Raw genomic sequence first — 15,068 nt, 5'->3', positions numbered from 1 at the left:
TTTTATCTTTAGCTAGAACACCAAAGTTATGCAACTAATGTTCCATGTCTGTTAAAATATTAATGAAAACAGAGGGATGAAAACAGTGAATGTGATCCAATATAAAAGGAAGCATTTAATCAAAATTAGAATCTGCACTAATGAGATCTGGTTGTCTTTATGTGCATTTGTGTTCATGCTGAGCATTGCCCTGCTTATTTTTCTTAAGTCCAAGTCAGACTTCTGGCCACTGTTTCAACACATAGGGTGATCAAAACTTCATGCACTCCTTCCTGACAGCATCAAGGCATAATCTGCTTGACAGGCAGTGTTTCTCTGCATTTTGCTCAGTAGCATTTATTGCACATTAAATGCTGACATATTGATCAATTGGCATGTTGCCTTTGACTATCTCATAGGAACTGAATCCAAAGTAGATCTAAATGCAGAAGTGATTTCTGTGTGGTTTTCTTGTCTTTTGCTGTAGTGTATTAACCTCCAAGAGATGCAGTTCAGAGCTCCATCTTGGGAAATTTATAGCTTCCATTACCATTTTTCATTGTTGTAGATGTATTTGTTGTAAAGCTCTAGCTGGAATTTTACAATATTTGAAACCTCCTGATCTTTGCCTAAATGAAGACCTATCAGTGTAATTCATGAAGACATGTCTAGAGATTTTTCAAATTTTGAGCAGTACAAACTGTGAGTACATGTTATTGAACCATGCTTTTCTATATTGAGAAAGCAGTATGAATCTTAGAATGTGTCCAAAAGAAACCAAACATTTTTCTGTACTATTGGGATCCAACTCAAGGCAGTTAATTGAATTAGATGAAGACCATATTTCTCTATGACTTCTGCGTAAGGCTGTCTGCCATATTTCCCAAAGGTGTTTTCCTGGAATGTTTTCTAAAACCAGTAAAATTTAGGAAATAGTAATTCGAAAAGTATATGATATTTGGCCCAAATGTAATATAGAAAAAGTTCGCCAGTTCTTGCTGTTGTCCCTTTAAATGTTTTGGAAGGTAAAGAAACAAGATAGTATTACTGTAAGAATGACATATTCATGCATTTGGGCAGACAGAGTATAAATAATAAAATCCTATTGTATAAATAAGGAATATCTTGCTCTCTAGCAGACCAGACAGTTTAGAAAATACTGGAGCTCTGGTCAGTAGTACCCTTCAAGAGAACAAAATTGTATTCTAATAGTGTAACACTGCAGCAACTTTTTAGAGCAGAGAATTTTGCTACAGTTTTGTGCCAATAAATCCTGCATTTTGTCTCAGATTTAACTGTTAAATATCAATTTCCAGAATATAACAAGGGAAACTTAGCTGTTTGAATGTATTCATGATACTGTATCTTCTCTGCTATAAAATGTCACATTTTTTTCAGCCACTTTAATAGCATGACGGGATTCTTTTCATGGAAATAGAGTCCTTCTAAAGAACTTTGACTGGGGTGTGTTAGCCTGGCCAGGGATTTTCCAGCTTAGAAACCATGGGAAGAGAGTCATTTTCTCAAATCTCAAGCCAGCATAGCTGTGGTAGCACCACCTTTTCAATCAATTGCAGTCTGGCTCAATACGCCAGTGGCGTACATCAGAGCTTTAAGCTCTCACAGAAGCTGTTTGCTTGCTGTCGTGCTGTCCTTGCCACCTGTATTCATTTATTTTTCTCCGTGGAATCACAAATAATAGAATTATAGAATCCTCAGAGTTGGAAGGGAACTCTGAAGGCCATCTAGTCCAATTCCCTTGCAGTGAACAGGGACATTCACAGATAGATCATGTTACTCAGGGCCTGATCCAGCCTCGCCTTGAAAGTGTCCTGAGACAGGACATCCACCACATCACTGGTCAACTTGTTACAGTGCCTCACCACTCTCACTGTAAAAGATTTTTTCCTTAAATCTAATATAAATCAACCCTCTTTCAGCTTGAAACCATTTCCCTTTGTTCTGCCACCACAGACCCTGCTAAGGAGTCTTTCCTGAGGCTCCCCTTTGGGTACTGAATGGCTGCTATCAGGTCAGCTTGGTGCCTTCTCTTCTCCAGGGTGAACAGCCCCAGCTCTCTCAGCCTGTCCTCATAAGAGGGGTGTCCCATCCCTTGGATCGTTTTTGCGGTCCTCCTCTGGATGCACTCCAACAGATCTCTCTCTCCTGTACTAAGGACTCCATGTCTGGATGAGGTACTCCAGGTGAGGCCTTAACAGTGCAGAGCAGAGGAGCAGGATCACATCCCTTGACCTGATGGCCACGCATGTTTTGATGCATCTGTTTTCAATTTTTGATCAACCTGAGTGATATTCTCAGAGCTGGGTACCTGAGGCACTGCAGAGATTTCAGTGTTTAATTAGGATTCCCTGTGCTACTGTGTGTTCTCTTAGGTTGTCAGTTACCCTTCTCACAGGAGTAAACGTTACTGTTTATAGTAACTGTTTCTCAGATTTGGCCATTTAATTGATTCCCAATTCATCATCCACTTAATTTACTCTTTCCTCTTGAAATGCAGAAATACTGGCACAGGATGACCAGTATCTTGCCCGGTGGCAATACTTAAAGTCCAACTAATACTTAATCTTCAACTTATTGAAATAAAATCATACTAATTGCAGGGGTTTGTTTTTTGTTTTTGTTTTTTTAATATATATTTGTAATTATAATTTTTAACTTTCAACCAATGGATTGAAATGGCTGAAAGAAGGAAAGGCGGTAAATATATATTGAAACATCTGCATTCAGTATGTTTATTGTCAAACACCTCAACATTTAAATGCTTATGCAGTGTAGCATATTGCTTGATTCACTGCTGTATTTGTCATCAGCACCTTTTAAAAGACGTGTTCCAGTAGGTGAAGCACTCCACGATTTCTTTTTGCATTGATGGATTAGGAGCATGCAGGTGTTACATCTGCTAACTTGTATTGCTGAATATAATGGGGAATTACACTTTTTTCTGGAGAAAGTAGCTATTAACCTTCAGTATGTATTAAGATTCCAGTTTCGTGTTTCTGTATAAAAAACTATCAATCAAAAACATTGCTCTTTGGAGAGAATACATTTTAAAACAACTTAAAGGTTGCTGTAATTGAAACTACCTTTTGTTAACATTTAAGAAATGTGATCAAGATTTCAAGTCCCTGGCAAGGCTGTTCCTATTTCATAGATCTAATACCTGTATTTAACTCAGCTGGTGGGGCGTTGGGTCAGTGCTCATTCTTTCTGTTTTTCTTGATTGTAGCGGCCACCAGTGATCTTTACTGGTGTCATCAGCTGCACAGTACTAATAATGTTAATAGTAAATTACATAACATTGAAATGTGTTCTTTCAGGAAATTATTACCCCTCTCGGATGCCATTATTCTTTTACCATTCCTACAGCAGAATGTGCTACTAGATTCAGTAAAATATTTACTCGATTTACATGTTCAATGAAAAATAAACAAATTGCCTTTTCCTGAAATTCTGCTTTACTATATTAGGCGCATGGAATGAACATTTCTTGAACTTTTCTTCCAATCATTATTGAAGTAATTCTACATGCATCATACAGTCTTAAATTCATTCATTAATTTATTTTTATTTATTCCAGTTTATATTGTTTACTTCTCATATTTCTTCCAATTACAATTTGCATTATTGGTAGCACTCATTGTGAGATCCAGATTGCACATTATGATTTAGCTTATAGGTACAAGGCTGTATTTCCTGCTTTACTGGGAGCTGGAAAAAAAAAGGTTAGGTATTTTAAAATAGCTCAGTACTGGAGGAACAGTAATTTTTACTATCTCTGTTCTGAGGACAAAGAGATGCTTTTATCTTCATTAGAAAGATTCTGGGCTATTATCAGCACTGATGCATGTAAGTACATTTGAATACTAAGCAAAAAAAATACCACTTCATCTCAGAATACTTTTATTTATTCGGGCTTTGAGGGAGCAAGGTTTACTAAAGGACAGAGTTCAAAGCAGAGCATGGCAACACTGTGAGAGCATTACTTTGAATCTGTTGTCATAGATTCATGGCTCAAGATTCAAAATGGATAAGTACTGTCATAATGTTAAGTGATGGTCATCACTTAGGATCAGTATCTTTGGTACAAGCAGTCTCTTATATCTGGAAACCTATTCAGTGTGAATTGCCTACTCGAATCAGGGAAGTCCCGTCTCATAGGAAGGGCTGGTTGTGTGAAAGAGTTCAACTATGAGGTGTAGTATTTCAGTAGTTTTGAAGTTTAGAGGAGGATTAAAGAAGATCAGCGATCTAGATAGCAAAGTGATCGCTATCTGCTGGTTTTCACAAGGCTCTTTAGTCCAAGTGACAAAGGTGTAGCAAGATCCAAAAGCTGAGGTCAAAACACTATAAGCTGGGAATCAGATGGGAACAAAATGATGAAAGAACTGGCCAGGCTGTGAAAGGAAGTGACTTCCTACCTGTCAGAATCTTTATGAAAGTGTAGACATCTTTAAAAACATTAAATACTGTAGGGCTAGATGCAATTATTGCATAAAATTATTGGCTGTATTGTATGAATATTGTTGTAAAGTGATCATAATAGTGGTTTCTGACTATAGCCATGCATCTTCTGTTTCATTTTAACGGCTGTGCAATGGAGATAAAATCAAGGGATTACTATCTGTTTTTCATATTTTCAGAAAGGAAGATAATTTCTTTTTCTTTTTTTTTCTCTGCGAACAATTTTTGCTTTAATTTTGTATAACGACATGGAAACTTCTAGGGGTTTGTCTTCAGAAAATAATATTTTTAACTTCTAAATGATGAAAATTTCTTGATAACATTTGTGTAAAGCTTACAAGGGTCTAAAATATGATTTGGTAACATATTGGTCTTAAAAGTGAACATGTAGTTTATATTATTTTTTAACTTAAATAGAAGTAATACTGTAATACTTTCCTGTTACTGGAATGAATGTATTACAATGATACTCTGACATCAGTGTAAATTTCATGCCAGCAAACTCTTTGATACAGTTCACGCTAATGCTTAAGTTAGTTGTGGTCCGGTTATTTTCTGAAGCAATGCAAGGAATGATCATTTCTTCTACTTACTTCACTTTTGCATTCTTTTTCTCCATTTTTGAGGCACAGGCTACTATACAAAGAAACCTTCAAATGATCCTCATGCTAAAAGATCGATAACTGTTGATAACCATTTTATTATCTTTTTGTGAGAAATATTGTCTCACTGATCTCTGAGCGCTTGTCCAACAACCAGCCTGGTGGGATAGCATAGTTTGGCAGTGCCAATGAAGAGCAGTTAGCAGAAAAAGCACGCCTGGATGATCACAGTAGAATGATGAGAATGGATTAAGATTGCCTTAATATGTAACTGCGCCCCAAATATCTGCATTTCCCTCTCTTCCTGTATTCATGTGGTGACCATGGCTGTAATTACTTGGTTGATAATGAATGCTAAGTATATTTAGATGCATTTCTTTGAACTGCAACCAGTATGAAGTGTCTAGCCAGTCTGACTAGTATAGGCCTATAGTAAAATTTTTCAGGAGATTTTCTTATCTGAAGTTCTTAAATTATACCTCTGTTAAGGGGAATGTGCCCTTAGTAAATAGTGGGAATTGTCATATTGGTTAGAAATGCTTTTTTTTTTTTTCACATACTGACTAGAGCATTCCTGTTCATTTCTTTTTCTTGTGTTTTGTCTCGCTTTTCTTTGTTGTCTTTAAACTAGATCACAGACATTTAATTATAAAAATTAACGATAATGTTCATTAAATACTTACGGTGTGTGTATGCAAAATAATAATCAACTTGGCAGTGAGCTTCAAATATGTCATATGGATTATTTTTTTGTAATCAAGATTATAAACTAAATGAATGGGTATGCTTCTCACTGAGATTCATTACAAAAGGAGAAAACATACCGTCAGTGTTTGGGTAAATCCCCCAGTACGTACTGCATCCTCTCATGATATCCATAGGTGCTTGGTGACCAAGGAGTGAAGAAAATAGCCATTGCAGGAGGAAAACACGGTCCATCTTGGGGCTGACAGAATAGTTTGGAACTTGTGATAATAGTTGTACAGGTATTAGTAGTATTTTAAGTGACACAAGGCTATATATAAATAGAAAAAAGTATATGCATTTCTTTTCTTGCCTTCATACAGTTTCTGTTCCTAATGCTGACAACTTTGATCAGTTTCTTTGAAGTAGAACCTAGAAATACAGTTGTTGTTTCACCCATTAATGACTCCCTACTCTTTTTCATAGAAGCCAAAGAAAAAAATTAAGAAAAAAACGTTGGATACTGCATTTTGAAAAGCACTGTTTATGGCATATACTAAAAATAATGCCTCCACTAATGTTGCTTGTCAATAAAAATCTATCCTCAAGTGATTGCTAGTTCCTTTCTGCTCTGGGAAGGATTCTCTAGGGAAAGTGTAATTGCTTTATTGATTGAGTAGTACAAGGTTTTAAATAGCTGTATGAGTAGTTGACTTTTATGTGGAGTTACAAAAGTTTCTCTTCAACCTGATTAATTCAGCAACCAGAGCATGAAAGTGTTTCTGCACAAGCACAGAAATTCAGAGTTCACACGGCAAGATCACCAAGCTTTGCAAGACTCATTGAATTGTCCTAGCTGTACAATGGTAATACTTAGATCACTATTTTCTGTGTCAGGGAAAAAAAAAAAGAAAGAGTAAAGTGTTAGAAAATCTTACCCACGGTGTCAGAAATGTGGATTTTTGTATATGAAGATTTTACATTAAATTGGATAAACAAAAGCACAACCTTACTTTATGTGCTTTTATTCCAGTTGTGTGTAGAAAAAGATGTATGTGGTGAAATTTGGGCTTTTGGTGACTGAAAGAACATACTGTACTGGATTACAAAGTACGTTTCTAGTATATCTTCAAGAGGAAATATATTCTCAATTTACAGTGAGCTTGACTATGAAGAGAAAAAATGATTTTTTTTTTAAGTAACTGAGGAAAATTTATAACTTATGTAAGATTGCCAAGCCTGAGGGATAAAAAAAAATAAATGAAAAACAACAACAATACACACACACACAAAACAGCAAATATCTACTTTACAGCTGCAAAAATAACTGTCTGTGGAGTAATCTCTAGTAGATTACATTTTGTTAGCATTTCTTTAAGTAATGTTAGAGCCAAAAAAAAATCACAGTTAAGTGAAAAATAATACATATTTCAATGCGTATATGGCCTGGATCTTTGATGTTCTCCGAAGGCATTATTTTATACATTGGTTAATTTGTGAAAAGTATTCCTTTACAGACAAGGTACTATGGTTGTAAACCTGATCTAAGAAAAACAAGTGTAGAAATTACTGAAGTAATTTGTTTTTGTTATGCAAGTACTGGACTTCTTTGTTGCTTCAAAGGTGCTAAAAGCCATCTGAGGAGCTATCTGATAGGCTTTCCTTTGAGATTTATGAGGTCTCTCAGGCTTGAAAAGCACTATGGTTCGTTAAGATCTCATGATTATTTTTAAAAATTAAAATAAATAAACATAAGGACATTTTTTTTCTGTTTCTCTTAACTTTATCTGACTGATGCAGTCTTCAACGATAATAGTTTCTTACCCATGGTCAAACCAGCCCTTTTATCATATTGATATAAAACTGTTGTGTAGCAAATAAACTTTCTTGCACTTCCGTGTTTAGTTACAGGGAAATGGATATATGGTATTAAGTAACTTGGTACTATTTCAGGTTCCATTTATTTTATGTTTTTTACTTTGGAGATGTGAATAAAATGTCAATTTCTGAAAACATATTTAATCTAAATGTATCCTAGATCAATTTTTTTTGTTGTTGTTGCAAAACATCATCAGTTTTCCTAATCCAAAGAAAGAAAATATCCTTGTTAGTGGAAAGAAAATATCCATGCTAGTTGCTTTTTGCAAAGAGAGATGTTTTGTTCTGAAGTGGAGCACACTTTCTCACGTTTCTGCACACCAAACGAGACCTTCATTTTGTTTGTTTATTTTGGGTATATGCTTGAAATGAAGTTTCTAGACTAGATCTATTTTAGACAAACTTTCTTCAAAAAGCACAGAGGTCCCTTCCAACCTATTTTTTTCTATAACTTCTTCATTATATCCTAATATACAAGAGAGTATTAATACCACTTGTATTAAAGTGGTGGAGCTATTTTATCCCTGTCTACCTGTCTACCTTCTTGAAGAGCATCAGTGTCTCTCAGTGCCAGGGAAGTGAGAAAGTTTAATTTAATAATTAAATAGAAGTTTTTGAAAAGTAAGTGCCTCCGTATGGAAGGGGATTGGTAACTTCAAATGATGAATCTGCAGTATACTTTATATATGTAGGTATATATATAGGTACAAGTGTTCTTCAGTGCATCCAGAAATTATGTCTTCTTTCTAGAACAGCGGTAGAATATTCTGTATTAATAAATACAGAACTTCTGGTTCCCATGTACATTTCTGTTACCAATCTTGAACTTTCCTGTTGTATATTTTGTTTTGATTGATCAAGCTATACCCATACATGTGTGATTATAGTCACGGAATTAGGAGGTATCAGATCATAAGTTCGGGAAAAAAATAATTGAAATAGTCCTCCTGACAGTATTTTTTGCCAAAAGTGTCCCAAAACAGAGTCAAAGAACTATAAGCCCTTTGTGCTCCCCAACTTCATTTTAGATTACGCAACATTCCAGAAAGTAGGTGTGAGATTTCCCTCTGTTCCAAGTTGAGTTACCCATTGGCCCTCAGACCCTTTTACGGGATCTGAACGGCATGAAAGACCTTTCAGAGAGGAACAGTTTGATGACAAGGTGATACCTCGAGCTCTATAAGCACACCAACATTCCGTAACATCTAACCATAAGTCATACCTAACTTATGTCTTAGTTTCAGCTGGGATGAAATCGTTTTCTTCAGAGTGTCTGGTATGATGCTATGTTTTGGTTCTAGAAGACAAACAGTGTTGATAACACAGCAGTGTTTTTAGTTGCTACTTAGAAGTGTTGTGCAGAAGTGAGGCCATTGTCAGCAAAGGGTCCAAGGAGCTGAGAGGAAACAGAATTAATACAGCTGACTTCAACTGGCCAAGGGGATATTCCAAATCATATAACATCATTTGGAAGGAATTTTGTAGGGGGTGGGAGTTCATCTTACTCTCTTCCACTCACCAAGGAGGTAGCTGGGTGTCCTATAGTGAGCAACTGCTTGTGCATCTTTTTCCTTTTCTCATTCTTAGTAAGTAGTTTTATCTCAGTCCCCGAGTTCTGCTTTTTTTTAATTCTCTTTCCCACCTCACTGAAAGGGGGTGAGTGGGCGAAAGATTGTGTAGTGCTGACCCACCTGCTTAGTTAAACCACAGCAGCTTAGAAGCATCATTAACAGCCAAGCCACTCTTTAGTGGTGTATGCCCAGATGTCTGTGGTCAGTGGCTCAGGGGACGTATTCTTTGCTACAGATTCTTTGCACTGTTTAGTGTTAACACAGAATTGTTGTGAATAGCAAGAGTGGCTGATAGCTTTGTCAAAATCCTAAGAATCTTTTGGTAGTAACGTACTTTTTTTCTTACTATGTCCTTTGTTCAGTGTGGATGGAGTAACAGCAGTGGATAGGTCTAGACTGTTATATTTCTTATAATTTGAGTCATTTATTTTTAGATTAAACCTCTTGTCACTTAGTTGGCAAGGCTTAGGAATGCCATTATTCGGTTAAACTGGGTCTTGATGTAATGGTCTGATGAACACAATATGACTTCTCTTCCTCTCCTAAAAAGAAAAATAATCACACAGATATTCACAATATTCATAGTAAATGAGCGTATGGAGCTAGAGTTGCCTAGACTTGGCCAAATGAGAAGAAAGAACAAATTTTAGTAATGATGCCAAAATAAAAATGTTTCCCTCTGTTAGAAGATTGAGTTCTTCCAAATGAGGATAAATGTGGTCCTGGATCAGACTGAAGGATGACTCCCATGTGCCAGGAAATAATCATTGTTTTGTGTTTTGTTTTTGTTTTTTCTCTCAAAAAGACAGACGCCAAATTGTGAAGACTAGTTTGGCTAAGGCTGCACAAATGTTTGCCCACTTACAGTGTCACAGAAGACCTAGAAAGTAACGAGGACGTTGTTAGCTATAAATTTAGGGTGCAGTTTGTATGGCCAGTGGCTAGTCTTTAACCCTAAGCCTTTGAGTAACTGTCTGACTGAGCAGAAGATATTTTGTCTTCTTCAGCTGTGATAGGAGTCCTGTGCTTACACATGGGGCAAAAAGTATGTCAGGTAAAAGTGAGGCAGCTGTTCCTTGAAGGCAGTTGGTCCTATGTCTGTGTCAGCCTTTTTCCTCTGTCCATGGCTGTTGTATATGGGTTTTCTCTGTTACAGTTTGGTAGTACTAGAGATGATCCTTGATGATTAATATAAATAGAAATGACAACAGGGAGCATTAAAGCCAAAGCCAAAACATTTTGCTGTCCAGTTGGTGTACTGCTGCGTAATTTTTCACTTTATTTTCTTAATTCTTTCAGTTCTACGGGATGACTTCAGACAAAATCCGTCAGATGTAATGGTAGCTGTGGGCGAACCTGCTGTGATGGAATGTCAGCCCCCAAGAGGTCACCCAGAACCCACTATATCATGGAAAAAAGATGGGACTCCTCTAGATGATAAAGATGAGAGAATTACAGTAAGTATAAGAAGGGCACTGTGAGAAGAACTTGATGGGTAAAATCAGCAAATCTAAAACTATTAGTCTCTTGAGCATGTGAGTGTCGAGCCATGTTGTACTTTCCAGGCTTCATCCTTCCTTCCCTAAAAGGCAAAACGAATTTGCCTTCAGCTTGGAATACACTCTACAGTCTCTCATTCTACTTTATTGTATGCTGTGCATTTGTTTATTAAACAAGATCACACAAAACTTTGGTTCTTCTCTTCCTTAGTGAAATTATAAGCTTGTGAATATGAAATTCATTGTGTTTGTCACAGTGCTATAATTTTCTCCTTTTTTATCCAATTATAAATTTCTGCAACCTCTATCTGCCTTCTTTAGTGGGAAAGAGGAAGTGCCAGGTGAGACTTTATTTTGCAATTGTTTTTAAACGAATCTGTGCAAAAGAGTTGTACACTACATTAGAAAGGGTAAGAAGGCTTCTGGGTTATTTCTTTAAAGAGATGATGGCTTATCCTGTCCTCTCAAATTAAGCTATTTTCCCAGTGAAGGTGTTGTCATGTTCATTTGTAAGTATAGCTTGCTAAATACAGTGTGTAGTTATTCAAGAATATGTAAAAAGCAGCTTCTCAGATCACAAAATTATCACACTCAATTTTTGCTAAATAAAACAATAAGCTAATGAGCATAAGTGGCTTACAGAAACGATAAGGAAAAGCTGAACTCAGAAGTCAGATATCTTTCCATATGGTAAGAAACTTTGTCGTGTGAATTTACATACCATATAGGATCCTGTTGGTACTTAAGGATTATTAGTATAAAACAGGATCAGAGGCATATACAATTTATATACCTCCTTGATATGATCAGATGAGGGAATTTTTAATGGAAGAACACAATCTAAGTAAAAAAAATTATCTTTGTTGGAAATTTAAATTGCCTGTTGCTTTGTTTTCTTTTTCAAACAAGACAAGGCTTAGGCATTCTGTACTTCTGGCACATGCATACATTTAAATTTAAACTGCCCTATAGAACCTATACTGATTGCTGGCTATTAATGTAATTCCTCCAATCATGCTTAAAAAGGACTTGCAATTTCCTTTTCAAATTTCCTTCCTACTGTGACAAGTCGATTGATCTTTGATAAGGAGAAGATTTCAGTGCTGCTTTTTCTTCAGGAAGTGCTTTCTAAAGTCACATTTTCTATTGCTATAGTCTCTTGAAGGAATTTCAGGTGTTCCCTATTCAGTACATTCCCTTTGTTATACATTAAAACTGCTCTTCTTCCAGCTGTCAGAACAAAGACATACCCAGAACAAAGGCAGCTGTCACTGATTGGCAACACCACCTGTATTTATTAAAACTGTGCTTAATGTGGAATACAGCCCCTCATTCTGGTTTTGTTTTTTGGTTATTTTATAAAATATTCACCTACCTAGTATTCATTTGCTGAGACATTTTGTGGAGTTCTGCTATTATATCAGTTTCTGCTTCCAAAAACCAAACAAATGAAAATGAGTTTTGATGTAGGTGTACGAATACACATTTCACGTGCTGAAATGAGTGTTTGTGTTCAGAGGTGTAAAATAGCAGTGCTGAGATAGATAGCTAATTCAAACCGCGTTATTTTATGTCCTATTTGATTGGCAATTTCTTAAACAGCACTTTGAATACCTTGGCTGCTTTCTCTCCAAGGCAAGAGAGTGAAGCGACATTGTAATGCAGATTTACATTGACTTACAGCTGTAGCAGGATCTTCCCAAGCGGATAAATGTGCATTCAGCTGTACCTCTCAACAGCTTTGCTGTGACCATCTGTATTACCTTGCAAGAGACCGGGAGACAAGAGGAGAATGGGACCTGGAATAGAGAATGTGCTAAAGGACAGACGGGCAAAAAGTATTAATTTTGAAAACTGACTTAGAATTACTCAAATTCTCTTTACTTATCTCCTCTGAATTATTTCTATTTGTATTTTAAAAAAGAAACATAAAGAACTAAAGCAGTACAATGATTGAAGTAAGAGTGAATTTGTTGGATTTTGGATAGACTCAATTTTTATATGTAATTGGTCAACCTTGTTGTTTTTGGGTTTTTTGCAAAATGATTTTCATTTAAATGCATATACTTAAATTTAACTCCAGTGTTAATTAAAATTTATCCTAAAGCCCTCAATGACATCAATGAGAATGAATTTCAGATAATATGTCTTACAGGCATAACCTTCTTTTTTTAAGCCATGAAATTACCACACCAGGAAATGTAAAAATATATGTTTTGGTGTTCAATATATATGTAATAACAGTGGCTATTCAATCAATTAAAATACTTACTGTGGCTCCACTTTGAAAGGATTTCTAGCTGTTTTAGTTCTTAAGGGTTTGTTGATTCTTGACTCTACGCCATTTTAAGAGGTGTGTAGAGCTGTTCAGAGTGTTTAATATTAATGTATTTTTGCCTGAAAAGGGATTTAAAATAAAGTTTATACTTTTTTAGGTATAGCGGGTGATGTTTGGCACCTCTTTTCTGATTCATATCTGCACTTTCTTCAAAAATGTGTCCATGCAGCAACCTTTCCTTTAACATACGGAAGCTTTCATTCTCATCTGAAATGGCAGAGTTCATCTTTGCGTCAGCAGAACTGGACTTTACAGACTGAATGTTAAGGGTGCTGGAGAAACAGAGGTGGTAGCTAGGTTCCTGACAGAGATCTTGAAGCTAGGGATTTAGATAAACAGCAGTTAAATAAGATCCAAGTTAAGGCACAGCTTCCTTTGGAATGCAATAAAAAGAAAATATTATTTTGTCCTGGTGGGGTTAAGGAAATTGATATGTTTATATAGGTGAGATAATAAAAATCAAAGTGCTCTTTGCATATTTTTGGTCCATTTGTAGGGCCAATAAATGTGTTATGAAGAGAAATAAATCTGTGTCTTTAAGGTTATAAGCAGTAGTGAGTGGAACAATTATGAAATGAAAGTAAGGGTCTGGGCACAGCTGTCTGTGTTAGACTGTAGGAAGAAATTATTTCGGAGCACAGCTCTCCCAGTGCTGCTCATTTTTGGGCTCAGTACAGGCTGTTCATTGTGCACACGTCCACTGGGTGAATCTGATGAAGAATCATCATCCAAAATTTGTATCTCTTTGCTCTTGAATATGTTATCTGCAAGCAGCTTTATCATTGCTGCATAGCTAAACATGATTTTTCTTATGTCTATCTTTTTTTACTGCATTATAAAACCATATTCTTGATATGGCTAATGCCTCTACATTGGTTGCAAAAGAGGAATGACATTATTACTTGGGAAGCAAATGCCTATCTTTAACTTAATTTGCAGAATTGAAAAACAATTATCATGAGGCCAGAGCAGAATTAGTGAGATTCTGTTCTCATCAAGGTAATTTTTCTCTTGGGACCATTGTGGAATCGGAAATCTCTCCTACAAAAGATAGCCAAAAAAAAAAAACCAAAAAACTTCAACGAATTCCATTGAATATCTTTAATTTCTCATTTTGAACAACTTAAAATGTGATTTCTCGATTTTAAGATGTTTCATCTGTACTCAGCTGGAGCTGAAATATTGTGGGGAGAGAAAATGTAAGATCTTGACTACAAATAACGGAGAAGGGAACTCACCGAGCTATGGAAATTCCTCAGCCTCTTTCTAACCCTTACTGTTGATCATGCATCTTGACAGATCAAATTCATATTGAATTCCTTGGAGCAAGGATGTAGGCCAGGGCCAGGAGCAGGCTCACCCCAGCAGTCTAGCCAACTTCTTTACATGGCAGCCCAGTTTCATTAGTACATAGTCATGTGTTTCAGGCACTTACCTTGGAGCTGAAAGCTTTGAGTTTGCATTGCCTTAGGTCAAGGAGGAAGTGGAGTCAATCTTCTGATTTCTGCTGACATTTCTAATCATGGGCTTTGGTCTTTCCCGCTGTGTTTTGTCTAGATAGAGTTGGCAGGAGCATCAGTGGCTGTGAGTAATGACTCACTTGGGCATTCACAGATATTGCAGTGACTAATGGTTACTTGTAAGCCTGTGAGTAGTGTACCTCTAGTGTGCCTCCATTCCCTTTTTACCCTTGCTGTTGTACTCTAAATCCTCATTACTTTTCAAGTGGTGTCCTTGCTGCTTTCCTACCATGTACCACTAAAATGAAATTCCCACCTAATTCTCCATCTGTTTCCTCCTTCTAGCAACCTGCTCTTGTATTTACCTAGCCTTTCTCTCCCACCTGTCTAGCCACACTCTGGCATCTGATTAATACTAACTGCTTCCATTGAGGTAATAATTTTGATGTCAGATAAACAAAAGTCTTGCTCCACACTGGAATGTAAAGGGACTCTTCCTTTCCTTTGCTGTTAATGTAAATTGCTGGTGTGCTGTGCTTTGTCTTGAGTGCAGCATTGTCTATCTGCATGAGTTT

The 15,068-nt window shown here is 36.4% G+C and overlaps 1 protein-coding gene across 1 annotated transcript in view; it reads left to right on the top strand.

Annotated features, from left to right (window-relative positions):
• ROBO1 (roundabout guidance receptor 1) overlaps positions 1-15,068 on the top strand; it is a 296,401-nt gene that overhangs the window by 177,312 nt on the left and 104,021 nt on the right. Inside the window, exon 3 of the mRNA XM_065741854.1 lies at positions 10,496-10,653. Coding sequence (XP_065597926.1) covers positions 10,496-10,653 — 158 coding nt within the window. The remainder of the gene's footprint in view (positions 1-10,495; positions 10,654-15,068) is intronic.

Source organism: Cyrtonyx montezumae, unplaced genomic scaffold (genome assembly GCF_038088225.1).
Source record: "Cyrtonyx montezumae isolate F1298 unplaced genomic scaffold, pur_monq_1.0 scaffold_3, whole genome shotgun sequence".
In the NCBI taxonomy this organism is placed as follows: Eukaryota; Metazoa; Chordata; class Aves; order Galliformes; family Odontophoridae; genus Cyrtonyx; species Cyrtonyx montezumae.
Note: the sequence above shows the minus strand (reverse complement) of the source record. Positions and strands in the feature narration are given on the sequence as shown.